Source organism: Oryctolagus cuniculus, chromosome 14, assembly GCF_964237555.1.
Source record: "Oryctolagus cuniculus chromosome 14, mOryCun1.1, whole genome shotgun sequence".
NCBI lineage: Eukaryota > Metazoa > Chordata > Mammalia > Lagomorpha > Leporidae > Oryctolagus > Oryctolagus cuniculus.
In genome coordinates, this window is record NC_091445.1 from 4,569,060 (window position 1) to 4,589,427 (window position 20,368).

General features: G+C 55.5%; 1 protein-coding gene across 4 annotated transcripts in view; it reads left to right on the forward strand.

The window, feature by feature from the left end:
- The window catches only part of RASGRF2 (Ras protein specific guanine nucleotide releasing factor 2), a 216,821-nt gene that overhangs the window by 180,666 nt on the left and 15,787 nt on the right, over nt 1–20,368 (forward strand). For all 4 annotated transcript variants that reach the window (XM_051854060.2, XM_051854059.2, XM_051854061.2 and 1 more), the window contains 3 exons: nt 13,490–13,602; nt 19,476–19,536; nt 19,791–19,894. In XM_051854060.2, the coding sequence (XP_051710020.2) occupies nt 13,490–13,602; nt 19,476–19,536; nt 19,791–19,894 (278 nt within the window). The remainder of the gene's footprint in view (nt 1–13,489; nt 13,603–19,475; nt 19,537–19,790; nt 19,895–20,368) is intronic.

A 20,368-nucleotide genomic window follows, 5' to 3' on the forward strand; every position in this document is an offset into this window, starting at 1 on the left:
GAGGGTGTGAGAATTCTACCCTCATGCTGGAGTGTACGTGAAAGTGACCACGCGTGCTGCGAGTGCAGGCGCCGTCCCAGGGCCGGGACGTGGCGGGGGCCTCCTGCCTGTCAGCCCACGCTGCCTCAGTGGGTGGAACGCCGCACTGAGGTCTCCTCCTGTCCCATCTGGCTCCTGGGGCCCCCAGTGGTGTGGGAGGAGCAGCACAGCTGCGGTGGGCCGTGACCATTGGGCATCTGGGGTGGGGGGGTTCTGATGTCCTGGAATGACCTCATCCCAGGCACATGCATCCCCCCTGCGGGTCACCTCCCTTATGTGTCCCCTGGCCGGCACCTGCTCGGGGGTCTGTCTGCTGGCTTCAGTGCCCAGCTTCCTGCTTTGCCTGTAGTGGCTCGCTGCTGGCCCTCTGCCAGGCGTTCGGCCCCCATGGAGCACTTGCCATGAGCAAGTGGAAGCAGGCTCTTAGGAGTGAGCTGGTAAACAGCTTGGGTCCTGCTCCCAGCCACTGGCGCTGGAGGCCACAGCGTGTGCCTGCTGCGTGCTGCACCAACTGTGGCCACAGCCCGAGCTGTGTCACTTCAGAGGGGGTGTGCCTGTGGCCCCTGACTCCCTGGACCCCGGGCAAGCTGACCACTGCAGTGCCGGAAGAAGGTGCATCTCGGCGCCTTTTCCAGGGCCGTCTGAAGCTCTCGGCTCTGCTCAGGCACCGTCTAGCCATAGGAAGGATGCTGCGCTGTGGGGCTGAGCCCTGGGTCGTGACCCCACCGATGCCAGCAGCCGGCATGGTCAGGTGTGGGAGAGCCCGGTGCACGGGTGCTCCCGCTGGTAACGGAGAGATTAATGGTCAGTGTCTCCTCTGACCTGCCCACCAGGGTGCATGCTGTGACGTGAGGGGCTTGGACAGGACCAGGATGTGGGTCTGTCCCCAGAAAATCAAGAAAGCGCATGTGCTTATCTCTCATTTCTTATCAAAAATGACTGCAGCAATCAGACACTACCAGGACACGTAATCAGAAGAGGTAGAAAGTGGTAAAAGAACAGGCATGGTCTCCAGAGATACAGCATTTTGCCAGTGGTCACCCCACCTCGCATGTGGGGCATGATGGCATTTCTTCCCCTGGGACCCTGCTATTCTGCTCCTCAGTAGACATGGGGCGGGGGGGGGGGGGTGCTGTGATGCCTCACTGCTTCTCGTTCTGCCACCTTCATGGGGTCCCACATGCTGGCCGGGTTTCTGCTTCTGTGCCCAGTCCTCGCACTCATTGGTGGTGTCTCAGATTGAACCTCAGCCCCCTCCCCACCTGCCCGTGCCCCTCCATGCTGGGTTCCCCCACGCCTCCACCTACAGCTGGCACAGCCAGCAGCCCAGGGCCCAGGGTCCCGTGTTCTCCTTCCAGCCACCGTGTCTGCTGAGGGGACCGGCCCCCTCTCCTCGCTTCTCTGGCTGAGGGGTCCTACTCCTCTTTCAGACCGAGAACGGCTGTCCACACATCAGCTCCCCACGCACGGGAAGAGAAGTTAGCAGACGGCGCAGAAGGGAAGCGTGTGACCGAGCCCCTTGCAGGGGGTTTGTGCCCGGGGCAGTGCTCGGGACTGGGGTCCAGCACAGCCACCTCTGCACCCAGGGACTGGTCCCTGGAGGCGGAGCCAGCGGGTGGCTGCACCACAGAAGTCTTGGTGCCAGGTACCTTGATGCCGTGGATTGGCTGCCTGTGACTAAGAAGTCAGCAGGGTACAGGCCCTGCACCCAGAACCCGCTGTACTTGCCTTGCTCTGAGCCAGGGGACTGGCGGGGGTCTCCAGGACGGTACCTGCCTGTGTTAGGGCCCTGGGGAGGAAAGCAAACCCCTCAGATAACTCCGGAGCATGTGGTGGCGCCTGCCCCGTAGAGAACCAGCCGTCACGTGGTCGTCCCACGGAGTGTGAACCGTCACCCGGTCATCCCACGGAGTTTGAGCCTGGGCCTGCAGCCCGGCCAGGGCCGACAGACGGCGGTGCACGAGTGAGTGCGGTGTGGCGGCTCCAGACATTCCCAAATGCAAGTTCACCCAGTTCCTCTCCCCACCGTGTTATTTTGACCGAGGACAGAGCCCTCTCTCTCACTTTTTATGACTTGGCAGTTCTTGGCAAAAGCACCAGGCCCCGTGTCAAACTGGAGCATGCAGCTCACTTTTAGTCTGCGCTCCAAACCCAAAGCGGAGGCTGAGCCAGGACCAGCAGAGCCCAGAGCGCCCGCCTGCTGTGGGCGGGCCGGGCGAGCTGGGCGAGCGGAGTCACCTCTGCTGGCAGCTCCTGGTCTCGCCCAGCCCCCACTGCCAGCCACGGGCACTTTTCCGTCCTCACATCAGTGCGAGTGAGTCATTGTAAGAGCCAGCCTGGGCCAGCGCCGCGGCTCACTAGGCTAATCCTCTGCCTTGCGGCGCCGGCACACCGGGTTCTAGTCTCGGTCAGGGCGCCGGATTCTGTCCCGGTTGCCCCTCTTCCAGGCCAGCTCTCTGCTGTGGCCAGGGAGTGCAGTGGAGGATGGCCCAAGTGCTTGGGCCCTGCACCCCATGGGAGACCAGGAGAAGCACCTGGCTCCTGCCATGGGATCAGCTTGGTGCGCCGGCCGCAGCGCGCCAGCCGTGGCGGCCATTGGAGGGTGAACCAACGGCAAAAAGGAAGACCTTTCTCTCTGTCTCTCTCTCTCTCACTGTCCACTCTGCCTGTCAAAAAAATAAAAAATTAAAAAAAATTTTAAAAAAGAGCCAGCCTGACCCCCGTCTCGCCCCGAGACGCCCCCTGCACTCGTGTTCCTGCAGTGCCGTGACCCAGCCACAGAGATCCTCCCCATGGTCTGAACTCGCGGGGCCGTCGATCTTGCATCTTCCGCCTCCCGAGTTGTGTGCGAAATCCTCAGGTGTTTTGCTGTAGCAACAGAAGGTAGACTACCTCAGTTGCCAACTCAAAAGAACAAGATTATGTCAGTCGTCTTGAAAGGCAGTTACAGAGAGAGAGAGACAGAGAGGTCTTCCATCTGCTGGTCCATTCCACAAATGGCTGCAATGGCTGGGCTGGGCCAGGTCAAAGCCAGGAGCCAGGAGCTTCTTCTGGGTCTCCCATGTGGGTGCAGGGGCCCGAGGACCTGGGCCATCTTAACACTGCTTTCCCAGGCACAGTAGCAGGGAGCTGAATTGGAAGTGGAGCAGCCGGGACTCGAACTGGTACCCATGTGGGATGTCAGCCCTGTAAGTGGAGGCTTAACCCTCTGCACCACAGCACCAGCCTCAAGCTATGCACCCCTGTGTTAGTATTTTCTCATGAATCAGTGCCCACTCATCTCTTCTCATCCACACCACTTCCTGCCGGCCTCTGCCTGTCTCAGCTGAGACACCCCAGACTTGCACAAGTGCAAACCAGGCTTGGTTCACAGGCTCACCCATCCCCGCAGTGAGCTAGGGATGCTCCATCTGACTTACGAGGCCAACGGCGCCGCCCCTCTGGCGCCCTTATCCCGGGTCTCAGACCCCACGGTGCCACTTCACCGAGCCCCCCACACCCCACCCTGAGGCAGCGATTTTACCTGGGCGGAGAGAAATCTGGAATCCTGTCGTAGGCCCGCTCGCATCCTCACTTCGGAAACTGGCAGTGATCTCGCGGAAGTGTTTGTTGAATTCCTCTGGCAAATCAGGAGGGGAGGCAATCAGAGCAGCACCGGTTTTCAGTGTCTAAGCCGTTCTGTCGGTCCAGGCAGGCGGCCAGCAAGGCTGATGCCCCCAGAACCCCGAACGTCTTGCCCGCCAGCGCTGGCCTGTCTCTGCAGCAGGGTTTAGAGAGTCACCCAGACCAGTGCTGCCCGCACCTCACAGCTGTGTCGGGAGGCCCAGCCAGTGCCACCTGTGTGCCCGTCCAGTCTCCTGGGCCCCGTGGTTCAACTCCATATGCTGCCCCCCAACCTTCTTTAAAGCTTTATTTATTTGCAAGGCGGAATTACACAGAGAGGGAGAGAGAGAGGCAGACCCAGAGACACAGGGGGAGATCTTCCATCTGCTGGTTCACTCCCCAAAAGGCTGCCATGGCCAGGGCTGGGCCAGGTCCGAGCCAGGAGCCAGGAGCTTCATCTGGATCTCCCTGTGGGTGCAGGGGCCCAGGCCCTTGGGCCATCCTCCACTGCTTCCCCGGGGAGCTGGAAGGGAAGTAGAACGGCTGGGTCTCAGACGGGGGCTCTGGTTTGGAGCGTGGACATTGCAGGTGGCGGCTTAACCCCATGGCCACGGTGCCGGCCCCTGCCCTTCTGTTTGTTTTCTCTGCACTACCCCCACCCCGTTCCTGATGCCACCACCCTGCCATTCCCAGTCTCTGCTCCAGGTCTCCCGCTGCAGGAACGTGGAAGGTGCGCCTTCCACCACGTCCCTGTAACTCCCTGTCCTCCGGGGAGGGGCAGTGCCGGGCATTCGCCTGCAGCTGTCTGGGTCACACTTTGCCCCTTGGACAACTCAGAAGAGGCAGACAGAAAGCAAAAGTGACAGGCCGGCCTTTTCCGGGGCTTCTGGGAGGGGTGAACCCGGAGGCCACTGTGTTGGCAGGTGGCATTGCTGGAGCAGGATGCAAAGCAGGCCCTTCAGCTCAGGTCCTTGTCCTTGGTTTCAAAGCTATGCTACACATGATTGAACCACCATGGAGCCCCCTCGTGGGACCCAGGAGCCCCAGGAGAGCTCTCACCGCCTCCCTCCAGGGCACGCTATGGCAGCTCGGGCGCTGGGAGCACAGCGGGCACTAGAGGCTGAGGCTCCGCAGGTCCCTGGCGCAGCTCCACTCTCCGAAGCCAGTCGCAGAGATGGTTTTCTGGGCTGGGCTTTCCTTCTGGCAGGGTTGCTGCCGTTCCCTGGTCCCTTGCTATTGGCCTCTTCCTGGCACCCTCTCTGTGTGGCTTGGTGCCTTCTCCATACTGGCTCCCACCCCGCATCCGCAGGTTCCCCACACCAGCACTGTAAGAGCCAGCAAGCTCGTTAGCGCTGTCTCAGCGTCAGGGGCCCACCCCGAGGACTTGTGTCCGTGCCTTCAGCAAACGCTGGACAAGGCGTGGTGCTTGCCAAGCGTCGGCTGTCATTGAGTCTGGGCTCTACCACCCACAGGGCCAGCTCCTGGGTGACAGTCAGCCCCACATTGCCTCTGAATTCTCTCCCTCCTTGAAGACCCAGGCAGCTGGTGGGGGCGGGCAGTGGTCGGCCGGGGTTGCCTGTGCACTGAGAGTGAGTTACTGAGGCATTGCTTTGCTGGGCTTCACAGTAGACGCGCGGCCCTCTCGTGCCTCTTGGGGTGGACACGTGAGAAAGGAGGGCTTCACACATTTCTGTGGTTCGCTGATGGCAAGTGCCGGGAGGCCTGCCCTTCCTTTTCGCCAACGAGAAGCCCTGATTAGAGTGCTGGCTCAGAGGCCGTGGCGGGTGGGCGGGCAGGCAGGTGCCCGAGGGGTGTCTCACCCTGGCCGACGCGGGCACAGCCTCCCCTTGGGTGGAGGATCGACACTCTGGCCCCGGGGGGGGAGCCCCGATACAGCTGGAGCGGCTGTTTTCTCTGGTTGTGATGGCGAGGGACACAGGTGTGTGTCCCAGACCTCTGCAGGTGGGTCTGCACGTGTCCTCAGATGAGACTCAGCATCCGTAGCTCGGCTCCTGGTTAGCAAAGTGACCCCAATGCAACCTGCGTCCCCACCACAGCTTCAACGAAACTCTACGTCGCGCCACCAAAGAAGACGGGAAACAGTGCGGTTTTTCCGTGTTCGTGAAGGTCAAGGTGAACGCCAGTCCCTCGTTGTTGTGCCCGACCCATCCCGAGCCTGGAGCGGAGCCCTGCGTCCTGATGACCCTCCTCTCGGCAGGATTTCCTGTTAAACACCCTGGGCTCCGTGGGGCGTACGCCCTGTGGTCACTCGGAGGAAGCTACTCTCCTGAGCGGGTGCTTTCTCACGCATTTGCTGACTCACAGTGGCCCCGTCCTGGCGTGCCCTTGACCTCGGGTGGTACGTTGGTGACTGCTGCTGCCCTCAGGGAAGGGTGTGGCTTCCTCTGTGCCTCAGTGGTCAGTGGAGATCCGTTCTCAAGCCCTGGGGGTCTGATTTGGCCTCCCTGATTGCTTTTCCATGTGCCGCCCGGCCTCACCAGTGCAAGCCGGTGGACTGAGACCGGGAAGGCGTCAGTACAGGCGGGAAGGAGCGCCGGCCGTCCCTGCCAGCCGGTGCCGCAGTGGGAGACGCGGGCTTGGGCCAAGACGGGCTGGTCTGAGTCCTGGGCCGCTGCTTGCTGCCTGCGTGAGCCTTGGCTTCTCCGTGTGTATGGTGGGAACGAGGATGGCACGCTGTGCGGGACCGCGGCTGAGGGTCACGGGAGGTAACAAAGCGATCCAGACGTTGCCTGGCCCGGGTCTGGGTGGCGATGGTGATTACCCAGGGCTTCCCAGCCCCGCACGAGTGCACTGCAGCCAGGAGTCCTCCGAGCCCTGGCACAGCCCCCGCGTCCTCGCACGCACACTTCCTGCTCCCCCAGGGCCCCAGCACAGCACGGAGGCTTCACTCTGGGGCATCGCTCAGCTCCTTGACCTGGCCCCAGCCACACCTCCAGGCGGGCCCCTGCTGAGACCCCGAGGCCGTCCGAAGCTCTCCCCTCGCCTGGATGTCCCCCCAGCCCTCTCCTGCTGGTCACTCTTGTTAGGTTTAGGATTTTTCTAGAGTTCCAAGAAGGCGAGGAGGCGGCCATTTAAAAGCAGAGAAGAATTTTGTTAGGAGGGCTGGAGGGTAAAGTAAGGTTGCAGCCCATGTGGACAGCAGGCAGGGAGCAGGGTGGGAGAGGGACAGGGTGGGTGTCTGGTCTGAGATTCAGCCCCCGGCGGTGGGCAGCAGCCCGGTTTGTTGGGAGGGCCCATGCGTACGTGCAGAGCCCCGTGTCCACCATGCTCAGGTGGGTGTGAACTGGCAGAAGAGCCCTGACTTAACCGTGTAAGCGTGGGTCAGTTTGCTGTGCGGGAGGGGCACCTTTGCAGGGGGAGCTGCCCCAGCAGGTACCAGGCGGTGAAGTGGTCAGGGCTGGGATGACATCTCTGTGCCCCATTTCACCAGGGACTTTGGAGTTAACTGTTTGTGTGCCAGTGGCCTAGTAGGTCCTGTCAGCACCCCTTCTGCTGTCCTTGGCCCTGTCCCCTGAGCTTTCCAAATGCAGTCGTCAGGAACTGGTGAGTGGGAGCTGTCTCCCATTTCCTGGGCTCTCCACCCTGGAAAGCGGGCTGGGTCCTTTATCGAAAGCTGTCTGCTTGTCCTTGGTTTGGGAACTGGAAACTGAACGTTGCAGTAAATACGATTGCACCCACAGGTGGCTCTCAGTGCCCGGGAAGCTTTGTGCGACCTTCCCTTCCCAGGTCCAGCCCTGGCTGCAGGCTCCTCAGGACACAGCCGACCCAGCAGCGCCCTCTTGTGGGCATCCGTGCTCCCCGCAACCAGCCAGCATTCTTGTGGGCTCCAGGACTTGGGGAAAATGCGGCGAAAAATGACACTCTGGGTAATTACGAAAGGGCTGTCGGCCACACTTAGAGGAATAATTTGTCTCTGCTCTTAAACAGGACAAGTGTCTTCCCTGCCTCGTGTTTCTTTTTGTTGAGTAGCAGCTACTATAGTTTTAAGAGGGACTTCTGAATGGCCAAGTCTGTATTTTCTATACATTTGTAAAAATCAAAATTACACACTTTTGATAGCACATCAGAGGATTCTGAATTTTTTAAAAAATCCCTCGAGGCCTTTAAGTTATTTATTTATTTATTTATTTATATTAAAGGCAGAGAGACAGAAAGAGAGAGGCCTGCCCTGTGGCGCAGTGGTCTAAGCCTCCACCTACAGGGCCGGCATCCCACATGGGCACCACTTCTTGTCCTGGCTGTTCCTCTTCCAATCCAGCTCTCTGTAATGGCCTGGGAAAGCAGTAGAAGGTGGCCAAGGTGTTTGGGCCCCTGTACCCACATGGGAAACCCAGAAGAAGCTCCTGGCTCCTGGCTTTGGATCAGCCCAGCCGTGGCTGTTGCAGCCATTTGGGGAGTGAACCAGCAGATGGTTCTCTCTTTTACTCTTGCTGTCTGTAACTCTCCCTCTCAAATAAATACATGAGATCTTTAAAGAGAGGAAGAGAGAGAGATTCCATCAACTGCTTCATTCACCCAGTCCCTGCAACACCCAGGGCTGGGAGAGACAGAGGCCGGGAGCCCAGCACGTGGGTGTCCCGTGTGTGTGGAAGGAACCCACTGCTTGAGCCGTCGCCTGCTGCCTCCAGGATACACATCAGCAGGACGCTGGAAGCAGAAACAGACCCAGAACTTGAACTCAGGCCCTCTGATGTGGGATGCGGTCAGCAGCTGAACGACTTTGCCAAATGCTGGCCCCAAGGGGTCTCTCTCTGCGTGACTGTTTTTTTTTTTTTTAAAATAGTGAATGACTTAAGGTCTTGCCAGTCAGTGTCAGCGTCCCCAGGAGCCCGTGAGAAACGCAGAGTCTGAAGCCCTGTGCCAGACCCCCGTAAGGATCTGCCTCGCAGCCGGAGCCCCCCGGTGCTGTGCAGGCATCCAGGCTCCTGTGCTGGGATCCTATACAGGAGGTCAGTCTGTCAGGGCCAGCTGTGCGTGGACACACGGACAGACACCTTGTGGGCAGCGGGGGGCAGGCAGTGCCCCTGCTCCTTGTGCCCCCGCGGTGCTCGGCAGACCTCAGCATGTCTTCCCAGAGCTCGTGTGATCCAGTCGTGTTCTGTTTTCCTCGTGTCTGCTGCAGGGCGCAGCAGGTGCACAGTGACGAGCCCTCAGCAAGGTCCACACTGCGGCCTGCCACCCGCTGTGGACTCAGAATCGGATTTGCACCATCAGGGGCTCAGTGGAGTGCCCCGAGGACTCTCAGATGCCCACCAGGGAAACAGGCCCGGGCCGTGGGTTGGTGGGCATGCAGGTTGAAGTCACGGGAGCCGTCCCCTGCCCACAGACAGCCCTGTGCCCCCAGAGGAGGGAGCAGCGGCCTGGAGGAAAGCCACCAGCTCCATAGCGCCATCTCCTCCTCGTGCAATTTTAAACAAAAATGACCCGCACAAACTTGGTTGACAGGGAGGTTACATTTTAGGAAAATCCTCATCTAAAGCCCCAGGGTGGATGAGAGAGATTTGCGTCTCTTGCCATGTGGGCCCCAGTGGCTCTGGCCCAAAGAACTGGCGCTTTGTCAGCTGGCGCAGTATTGAGGATAATTGATCACTGTTCAGTGGTACCAGTCAGCTCGGGACAGCGTAGACTCCGCGATGTCTACAGGCTGTGAAATTCGGGCTTTTTGCTCCCTGTGAGACACGCGGGTGTCACTTAACAGCAGGGATACTTTCTGACACATGTGTGGTTAGGCGGCCTTGTTACCGTGTCGTGGGGAGCAACTGAGACTAGACTAAGTTACTGGAATTAAGACTTATTCTATGCATCTGCTCTCCCACAATATGGCGCTGGGAGAGGAGTAAACAACTTCTACCCAGCTGCCTCTCACCAACTTGACAAGCTGCAGGAGCTGCTCCTGATTGGAGGAGAGCAGCGTGCTCGGCGTGTGGGCAGCAGAGTTGGGATTGGTGGAAGAGGACTATAAAGGAGGAGAGAGACGGCATGCACCAGGAACATCTGAAGGAACACCTGTGCAGCCCCCGAGAGAGCCGGCCGGCGGTGTGCCGCTCCCCTGCGGAAGTGGGGAAAGTGGCAGGGGAACCACCCTTCCACGGAGGTGGAAGGGTCGGTAGCCAACCCGGGAAGAACCAGCAGTAAACCCGGGGAGGGCCGAGCAGACAAAAAAACAGCGCAGGGTCCTGTGTCGTTCCTCCACAAATGGGGGAGCGACACCATGTGACCCTCACAGGGGGTGTGCAGCGGCCGCTGTGGCCGGGCGTCCACGGCTCACAGAAGTGTTGCGAAGCAGCGCTCGGCCGCGCAGGAAAACCCCTCCATTCTCCTCCGTCGTCCACAGTGCTCGTGCTGGTCATTTAAAAGCACTCAGCGCGTTGGTGCTTCCACGCCACTTTCCTGCAGAGTGCTTATGCTGGGTAGTTCCGCAAGGGGAACGGCAGCACACGGCCCTGCCCGCATGCATGTGTGCGCAGCGTGGCCGAGAGCCCGCGTGACCGGCAGGTGCAGCCGGCCCCCTGTGAGCATGAGAATACCCCTAGAAAACAGGCAAGGAGACCCTGGCCCTCGCCTTCCCACTCTACTCTCCCCAGTGCTTTTCCTGGAAATATTACCTTGGAGAGAAAAATTGCCAGAGGTGATGTATTCCGTGAGGGTGATGTGGGAGGAGGTGCAGTATTCCATGAGGGTGACGTGGGAGGAGGTGCGGTATTCCATGAGAGGGTGACGTGGAGGAGGTGAGGTATTCCATGAGGGTGAGGTGGGAGGAGGTGAGGTATTCCATGAGGGTGACGGAGGAGGTGAGGTATTCCATGAGGGGGTGACATGGGAGGAGGTGAGGTATTCCATGAGGGTGACGTGGAGGAGGTGAGGTAATCCATGAGGGTGAGGTGGGAGGATGTGAGGTATTCCATGAGGGTGATGTGGGAGGAGGTGAGGTATTCCATGAGGGTGAGGTGGGAGGATGTGAGGTATTCCATGAGGGTGAGGTGGGAGGAGGTGAGGTAATCCATGAGGGTGAGGTGGGAGGAGGTGAGGTATTCCATGAGGGTGAGGTGGGAGGATGTGAGGTATTCCATGAGGGTGATGTGGGAGGAGGTGAGGTATTCCATGAGGGTGAGGTGGGAGGAGGTGAGGTATTCCATGAGGGTGAGGTGGGAGGAGGTGAGGTATTCCATGAGGGTGATGTGGGAGGAGGTGAGGTATTCCCTGAGGGGGTGACATGGGAGGAGGTGATGTATTCCTTGAGTGGGGTGCTGTGGGAAGGAGGTGATATATTCCCTGAGAGGGTGAGGTGGGAGGAGGTGAGGTATTCCATGAGGGTGAGGTGGGAGGAGGTGAGGTAATCCATGAGGGTGAGGTGGGAGGAGGTGAGGTATTCCATGAGGGTGAGGTGGGAGGATGTGAGGTATTCCATGAGGGTGAGGTGGGAGGAGGTGAGGTATTCCATGAGGGTGAGGTGGGAGGAGGTGAGGTATTCCCTGAGGGGGTGACATGGGAGGAGGTGATGTATTCCTTGAGTGGGGTGCTGTGGGAAGGAGGTGATATATTCCCTGAGAGGGTGAGGTGGGAGGAGGTGAGGTATTTCCTGAGATGCTGGTGTAGGAGGGGGTGATGTATTCCATGAGGGTGACATGGGAGGAGGTGATGTATTCCCTGAGAGGGTAGTGTGGGAGGAGGTGATGTATTCCATCACAGACAGTGTCGTTTGAAGGAGGTGATGTGTGTCACAGGCAGTGTCGTGGGAAGGAGGTGATGTGTGTCACAGGCAGTGTCGTGGGAAGGAGGTGATGTATTCTGTCACACACAATGACATGGAAGGGACCTGTTGTCACAGAGTGTGGTGTTGTTGGGCCCATGGGGTGGCTGAGTACCCTCCTTGGAGTTGGTCACTTTGATCCATCAGTTACCGTGCTGTCTCCCGGACTCCCCCTTGTCACTCGTAAGCTGTCTCCAGGAGGGGACTCTGAGGTCACACCCTGTGTCCCAGGGCATCTGTCCCCAGCCCCGTTCCTATCCAATCACCATCCTTGCTGGAATCGGCTATTACTGTGTGGTCTGCGAAAGGTTCTTATCTGACTCATTTGTTCCTCTGCATTTACTGCTTGAAATTCTATTATAAAGAATAGTTGTACTGGGGCTGGCGCTGGTGCACAGTAGGTTAATACTCTGCCTGTGGCACTGGCATCCCATATGGGCACCGGTTCAAGTCCCGACTGCTCCTCTTCCAATCCAGCTCTCTGCTGTGGCCTGGGAAAGCAGTAGAAGATGGCCCAAGTCCTTAGGCCCCTTCACCTACATGGGAGACCCCGAAGAAGCTCCGGGCTCCTGGCTTCAGATCGGCACAGCTCCAGCCATTGCGGCCATCTGGGAGTGAGCCAGTGGATGCAAGACCTCTCTCTCTGTCTCTACCTCTCTCTGTAACTCTGTCTTTCAAATAAATACGTCTTTAAAAAAAAAAAAAAAGAATAGTTGTATGGTCTACCCCGCTTTATATATGTATGAATGTGCTTCAACAAGTTTGTGGAAAATGGAATTACAAAATAAGTTTATTATGGTGCAAAAAATTGAAATCTATGCATATGAGGGATCTTCAAATGGTTCATGAAAAATGTGTATTATGAAAAAACCATGCATGCATTTCCATTTTTTTGCATCAAAATGCACATCTTTTCATGCTATCTATCTTCCCACAACCTTTTTGAATTACCTGTACGTTGTCCCAGCTCTGCCCAGTGGCTGCCTCTTCAGCCCCTCACCTGTGTTCACTGGGTGTGGTCCCATCACTCCGTGAGGCTCCTTTATCCTGTAGCTCTTCCCAGCTCTGTGTTGACGGAGATGCCGATGCTGATGCTGGTGGAGACACTGATGCTGATGCTGGTGGAGACACTGATGCTGGTGGAGATACTGATGCTAATAGCCTTCCAGGCCTCCCCAGATGACAGCTTGATTATTTCAATGGCTCTTTTATTGTTGGTGGCCATGTTTCTGGTCTTACTCATAGTTTAATGGAAAACCAGGCAATTCAGTTGGCCCTTAGAGTATACCACAGGGTGTTCCTGCAGAAGGGAGTGGGTGTCCCATGGCATAAAGGACAGGCTCTGGACCCCACTGTGCGGTCAAGGATGATCCAGGCAGAGTCTGTCACCTCTTAGACTCAAAGCTGGAGAGACAGAAACGCAGCCCAAGGCAGTGTCCCAGGCTGCAGGGTTCTCTCTGAGGAACTGCGGGATTTTGGCGTGAGTGAATATGCCTGCGTTGTGCACGGGGGTGTGTGTGAGAAGCCCTGCCTGGAGGGGCCAGCAGGGGCCTCGTGAGCTCTAGGAAGGTCCCTGCCCAGTCGCTGTGCCTGTTCTATATGGTTTCCTGGAAGCTGCCCGGCGGGTCATGGGAATAATGCCGCCACATCGCCAGTCGGCATAGTTTATGGTCGGAACTACGACAGTATCTGATCGTCTTCGAACCTCTGACTTTCGTTCTTGGTTAATGAAAACATTCTTGGCAAATGCTTTCGCTCTGGTCCATCTTGCGCCGGTCCAAGAATTTCACCTCTAGCGGTGCAATACGAATGCCCCCGGGCGTCCCTCTTAATCATGACCTCAGTTCGGAAAACCAACAAGATAGAACCGCGGTCCTATTCCATTATTCCTAGGTGGGTGGCATTAGAAATCCCAGCGACGGGGGCCCCTCCCAGACCAACTGAATCGGGGAAGGGGGAGGGATTTCCAAGGGCTGTGTGCTGTGATTTGCACTCCAGCTTCTGGACAGTGTCCCACGAGTCCCGGAGCTCGGCCCTTCGCAGCCGTGCTCTGCAGGGATTCGTTGTGTTTCCTAGGACTTCGAGCTCAACAATGAGCTGAAGATGAATGTGCTGAACCTGCTGGAGGAAGTCCTCCGTGACCCCGACCTCCTTCCCCAGGAGAGGAAAGCGACAGCCAACATCCTGAGGTGAGGGGCGGGGGGCGGGAGGGGCTGCGTCAGCTCCTTGGTTCACAGGAGACATGAGCCCCTCGGGTCAGGAGGGTAAACTGGAGCATCCTGGGGCAGCCGGGGCCAGACGCTCACTTGTATAGTATTCTCTCTCCTCTCCTCCTTCCTGGGTGCTGTGGGGTCCGCCTGGTGTTGTCAGGGAGGAAAGCAGGCGCCGTGTGTGGGGGTGGGGAGGAGGGTCCCACTGCAGACCCCACCCCATCCACAAAGCTTCAAGAGCTGGGCTGCAGGTGCAGCTGGCGCTGCTGAGGGGCTCTGTGCACCTGCCTTGTGGGTGTACCGCAAGAGGGCGTCCGCGGTCCCGCTGGCTCTAGACCAGTGTTTCTGTCACCTTCTCCGCCTGGTTGTGCTGATGCAGGCCTGAAGCGTGGGTGTCCCCCCAGAGACCTCGTGTTTCCATGGCCGTTACACTGGGCATCCAGGCAGGCGCTGGTCTTCCTCCGAGCTTCTGCTGGCGGTGGGGGGCTTCCTTCCGGTCCCCTCCCTGTGGGTGAGCCATCAGCCCCAGTCTTTCATGGCTGCTGCTTCCGTCCCCATCTGGGGTGGGAAGCCCAGCCCCCACCTCTGGGCCTGGGTCTCCTTTGCCTTTCTGACTTCTAGCTCCCTCCTCGTTTGCAACCTTGGGAAGTAATCCTCCACCTAGGCTAATCCTCCGCCTAGGCTAATCCTCTGCCTAGGCTAATCCTCCACCTAGGCTAATCCTCTGCCTTGCAGCGCCGGCACACCTGGTTCTAGTCCCGGTCGGGGCGCCGGAGTCTGTCCCGGTTGCCCCTCTTCCAGGCCAGCTCTCTGCTGTGGCCAGGGAAGGCAGTGGACTACTTCCCACTCTGTGTGTGGTGTTTGTGGGACGCTTAGAGGGGCAGTCGTCACTCAGTCCACCCTGTGGCCACGTCTCAGTGCGCTTCCCAACTGTAACCGTGCGTCTGCTTCAGATTTAAGATTGTGAACACAGAGCTGGTGGAGCCTGGCTCCAGTGGGCTGAGTGACTCTCCTGTTCTCTTCCTGGCAACAGTTTGTCATTACTTCCTGCAGCTTCTTGTCACGAACCAAATGCCTGGCCCCGCTGTTGAGGAGGGAAGGAGCTTTATTTTGGCTACAGTTGTAGAGCTTCATGCCCGAGACCAGGCCGTCCCATTGGTTCAGCCATCAGGGGAGGCTGGGGGCCGCAGCGGCAGGGCATGTATGTGTGTGTGTGTGTGTGGTGGGGGGATGACCACCTGGTGAGCCAGGAAGCAGCGGGACAGGGAACACACTGTCTTCTGCGTCTGTGTGGCCTCCCCTTACCAAGCCATCATGATTGGATCATGTGTCTTCACCCTAACAACCTCATCCAATCTGATCACTTCCCAGCCACGTAATGAGACCAAGTTTCCGCCCTTGACCCAGCAACCATGAACATAGGTCAGGCGTGGGGACCCAGCCTGTCTCACATGGGCCATCGGGAAACACCCAAACCTTGGTGGTCATGCTCTTAGCCTAAACGAAAAATTTAGTTACTTTCCTACACTAGGTTTGCCTTATTTATTTAAAATTTTTTATTAAAAAAGATATATTTTTATATTATGTATAATGTATATATAATATGTATTATATTGTATAATATATAGTATATAACATATTATAATGTATAATATATATTACAATGTATAATACATAATATTAAGATAATGTATAATATTATATAATATATACATTATACATTATATTGTATTATATATTATGTATATAATATATTGTGGTATTATATATTATGTATAATATAATAATGTGCAATGTTATTATAATGTATAATATATAATAACATTATATAATGTCCAATCAGGGTAAACATTTAACATGTTTTTATGCACGTATCTTGTATGTTTTTATTATTAGAGAAATATACAACACATGAAGATTATCTGTCGTCATCCTGCTATGTGGTGAACCCCAACACCTCTCACGCTCATTTGGCGATAACTTTGTACCGTTAGTCCACCTTTCCCACACAGCCTCCGGTCTCCACTGTTGAACTTTCAACTGCAATGAGCTCCCTTTTCTTTTTGCTGTCGACTCCATGTATGCATGGGATCATACGGTCCTCGTCTCTCCGTGTCTGCCTGTTTCCCCTAACATGATGGCCTCCACTTGCACCCTGCTGTTGTGAATGGCACGACGTCAGCGTGGTGTGACTGACGTTGCCTTTCCTCCTCCCTGCCGCGCTGGCCGCACACTTGGGTTGTCCCGTTCTTGGCTGCAGGCGTCAGGCGTGTGCGCGTGTCTCGCCAGGGACTGGTTGCCTTTCCTCTGGGTTCACACCCACCAGTGGGCGTGCAGAGTTCCGTGGTGGTTCCGTTCTTAGCTTCCTGTGGGACAGCCGCGCTGGACTCGGCAGTGGCTGTGCTGACCTTCGTTCCCACCGGCACGGTGCAGGGGCCCTTTGCCCTGCATCCAAATTGGCATCTGTGACCTCATGTCTCGTGTGACAGCTGGTCTACCTGCACGCCGTGATGCCTGATCTGGGTTTTGCTTTGTATTTCCTGGCGATTAGGGATGTTGCGCGTTTTTTCACAGACCTGTTGGCCATGTGATGTCCTCCTTTGAGAAATATCTGGGTCTATGGTCCATTTTTAATGGACTATTTAGTTTTTCACTGTTGAGTTGCTTGGTTGCTTGCGCATTCTGGTTATTAACCCCTTGTCAGGTGCGTAGTTTGCAAACATTTTCTCCCATTCTGTAAGTTGTCTTTTCCACCCTGTTGATTGTTGCCTTTGCTGTGCAGAAACTCTTTCGTTTGAAGAAATCCAGTTTCTCTATTTGGCTTTTGTTTCCTGTACTTTTGGGGTCTGAACCAAAAAAAAAAAAAAAAAAAAAACCTCCCTTTTTTTTAAAGGTTTATTTATTTATTTGAAAGGCAGAATTACAGAGAAGCAGAGGCAGAGAGACACAGAGAGGCCTTCCATCTGCTGGTTCACTCTCCAAATGGCTGCAACGGCCGGAGCTGGGCTAATCTGAAGCCAGGATTCAGGAGCAGGTGCAGGGGCCCAAGGACTTGGGCCGTCTTCTACTGCTTTCCCAGGCCACAGCAGAGAGCTGGATCGGAAGTGAGCAGCTGGGACTCCAGCTGGCGCCCGTATGGGATGCCGGCAGGACAGGCAGTAGCCTCACCCACTACGCCACAGCGCCGGCCTCCAGAAAACCTCTCTGCCCATTACCGTGTCCAGAAGCATTTCCCCCATGATTTCTTCTAGTTGTCTCAAAGTTTCACGTCTTAGTTTTAGGCCTTTAACCCATTTTGAGTTGATTTTTGTGCATAATGAGAGACACGGGTCTAGCTTCATGCTCGTGCGTGTGGACATCTAATTTTCCCAGCACCACTGATGGAAAAGACTGTCCTTTCCCAGCGACTGTTCTTGGTACATTAACAATCACTGTGTGCGGCCGGATAGGCTTACTTTAGGGCCTCTATTCTGTTCCGTTGGACTACATGCCAGTACCATATTGTTGCAATAATTGTAGATTTGTAAAATGTCTTATTCAAGAAGGGGAGGGGGAGAGGGAGGGAAAGAGAGAGAGAGAGAGAGAGAGAGAGAGAGGGAATGAGAGCACCTACTCTTGTCTGCTGGTTCGCCCCGCGTCTCCCTGCAGCTTGCAGTCTTCCCCAGCTAGAGTCGGGAAGCAGAAATGCGATCCAGGTCTGTCTCCCGCCTGGGCGACCAGGTCTCAGGTTCTTGAGCCGTGACTGCTGCCTTCTAGCGTCTGTGTTAGCAGGGAGTTGGAGTCAGGGGCCAGGGCCGGGGCTGGCCTGGCAGCACCGGGACAGTGCTCGCCCTCTAGGGCACCGCCGGGTGGTGTAACGCCGCCGGCTCTGCTCTGCCCTGCTCAAGACTGCTGTGGCTGTTGGGGACCCTTTGGGGTTCCACGCACATTTTTAGTGGCATTTTCCTAGTTCTGTGAAGGGATTTCAGTAGGGATTGCACTGCCGAGCAGGTCCCTTGGTTGGAGCGCGCAGTTAGCGGAGTTGGTTCTCGGGGTCCACGAACATGGGAGTCCTTCCATGCCCTGTGTCCTTAAAGGTCTCTCTGTAAACATCTTTCACCTCTGAGGTTAAACTTATTATTATGTTTTTTTTTTTTGTATCTTTTGGAAATGTGGTTACCTTCTTGGTTTCTTTTTCAGGTAATTTGGGTTTATCTGCTGATTTTTGCACTTTCCTTTCTTTCCCACAACTCTGCTCATTGATTGATTAGTTCCAGTAGGTTTTCCGTGGACTGTGTGGGTGGGGGCAGCTTCTACACACAGTCACGTCATCCGCACACAGTGATAACGTGACTTTCTCCTCTCCGACTGAGGTGTGCTTTATTTCTTTCTCTTGCCTAGTTGTGCTGGCTATGACTTCTGGCACTATGTGAATAAGAGAGGGGAGAGTGGCATCTTGTCTTGTTCCAAATCTTAGAACGCCTCAGCTCTTCCCCATTCAGTATGATGTTAGCTGTTGGCTTGTTATATCTGACCTTTATTATATTGGGGTACATTCCTTGTATACCTAGTTTGTTCATAGTTTTTTTAATCATGAAAGATACTGGATTTTATCAAATACCTTTTCTGCATCTTTTGAGGTGATCATATGATTTTTGTCCCTTCTGTTCAGGTGGATCATGTTTGCTAATTTGCATATGTTGAACCATCCTTGCATTTCTAGGAAAACTCCCACTTGATCATAATGAATCATCTTTTTGCCGTGTGGTTGGATTTTATTTGCTGGTATTTAGTTGAGGATTTTTACATCTGTGTTCATCCAGGATACTGGCTTATAGTTTTGTGTGTGTGTGTGTGTTTTTGTGTGTGTGTGTGTGGTTATTATATCCTTGTCTGGTTTTGGTATCAGGATAAGGCAGAGTTTGGAAGATCTCCCTTTTCTTCTATTTTTTGGAATATTTAAGAAGACTTTGGTGTTAATTGTCTTCAGTTGTTTGGTGAATCTCTTCAGTGATGCCATCTGGTCCCAGACTTTTCTTTGATGGGCGACTTTTAAATTAGTGGTTCATCTCACTCCCTGTTGTTGGTCTGCTTAAGTATTCTGTTTCTCTATGACTCAGTCTTGATAAGGAGTAGATGTGAAAGAATTTGTCCTTTTCTTCTGGGTTATAAATTTTGTTGCTGTATAATTGTTCATAGAAAACTCCAACAGCTGTATACATTTCTGTGGTGCCGTTGTATTTTCTCCTGCTCTGTGTATTTAAAACACTGATATTTAGAAATCACTTTCTGGAAGTTACTTCCCATAGGGACATTTGACTAAAAGACACCAGGGCAATGAGGGTTTGTAGATCGAGAAAAGCTGTCAAGATCAGCCAATGGGAGGCCCTCTTGCTGCCAGTACCTCAAGGCACCACGTCAGACATGACCAGTCCATCCTGAGAGTTTTCCATCTACAGCAGGAAGTGACCTCGGAAGCCATTCGTTGGAGCTGGCACTTGGGATGAGCCCTATTTCCCGCTCCAGGTCGTTACTGATCATCAGGCATACGATGTGCCAGTCCTGGTTGCTGAATAATGACCCGAGAGTTAGGAGTTTAAGACTGACAGGGAATAGCAAGGCTCACTTGCTGGTGGCTGTTTTGTTTATGACATCACATGTGACAGCTGGCTCCTTGCCCTAATTCATCTCTGTTGATGACTGTTGTGTGCCCGTCACACCTGTGTTTCTGTTTCAGCCACAGCTCTGCCCAGGGACCGTGCTCCCCGAGCCCTCAGGCGTCCCACCCAGGGCGCTCGGCTGCATTCTGTGGTGTGGGTTCCGAAATGTCTGTCTGTTCTTCGTTGAGGATGTTTTGTTTTTCTTCTTTTCAGGGCCCTTTCGCAAGACGATCAAGACGACGTCCACCTAAAGCTGGAGGATATAATTCAGACGGTAAGTTCAGCCGGCACGGAGCATGCTCGGGGCTGGGGCTGTGGGGTGTTGCCTGGGTCCTGTCTGTGCAGCTCTGTGAACTGGGCCACCTTGGGGGGCGGTGTGGAGATCTTTGAGCCTTCCAACCAAAGCTAGAACCTCAGGACGGGCTTCTAGCATCTGCAGACAGCGCCGTCTGCTGCCCTGCCCTGCCCTGCCATGGGTGACGGATGCCCCACTCCGGTGGTCTCACGTCCCTCCCTTGTCTCACCCAGGCGGACTGTCCGAAGGCCGAGTGCTTTGAGACCCTGTCGGCCATGGAGCTGGCTGAGCAGATCACGCTGCTGGACCACGTCATCTTCAGGAGCATCCCCTACGAGTGAGTGCCGCCCCCGCGGCCGCTGTGCACCTGGGTGTGACGGGTGCGCCTGTGTGTGTGTGCCTATCTGTGTGTGTGCTGTTCCTAAGGCGGATGTGCCCATGAGTGTGAGTGTATGCGTGTGTACCCGTGTGTGTGCGCGTGTGTGTGCTGTTCCTAAGACAGATGAGGATGAGTATGTGTGCACGTTGGGGGCGGGGGTGGGTATGCACAGAGATGTGAATCCTAATAGCAAAGTGATCTGGCCCCACTTGAAAATCTCTTGGTCCCAGTGGACGTGGGGAACCCCGACTTGGGGACTCAAGACTGCTTCTTGTGTTTGTATCTGTGCTGGGGTCACCAAAGAAGCCGAGGTGCAGCCGTGGTTCTCAAACCTGTTTTTGGCCCAGGAACCACTGGGAAACTTAAAAGTTTGTTCCTGCAGGCTCCCGGGAGTTCTCATTCTGGTCGACTTGACTGAGGCCTAAGAAACTA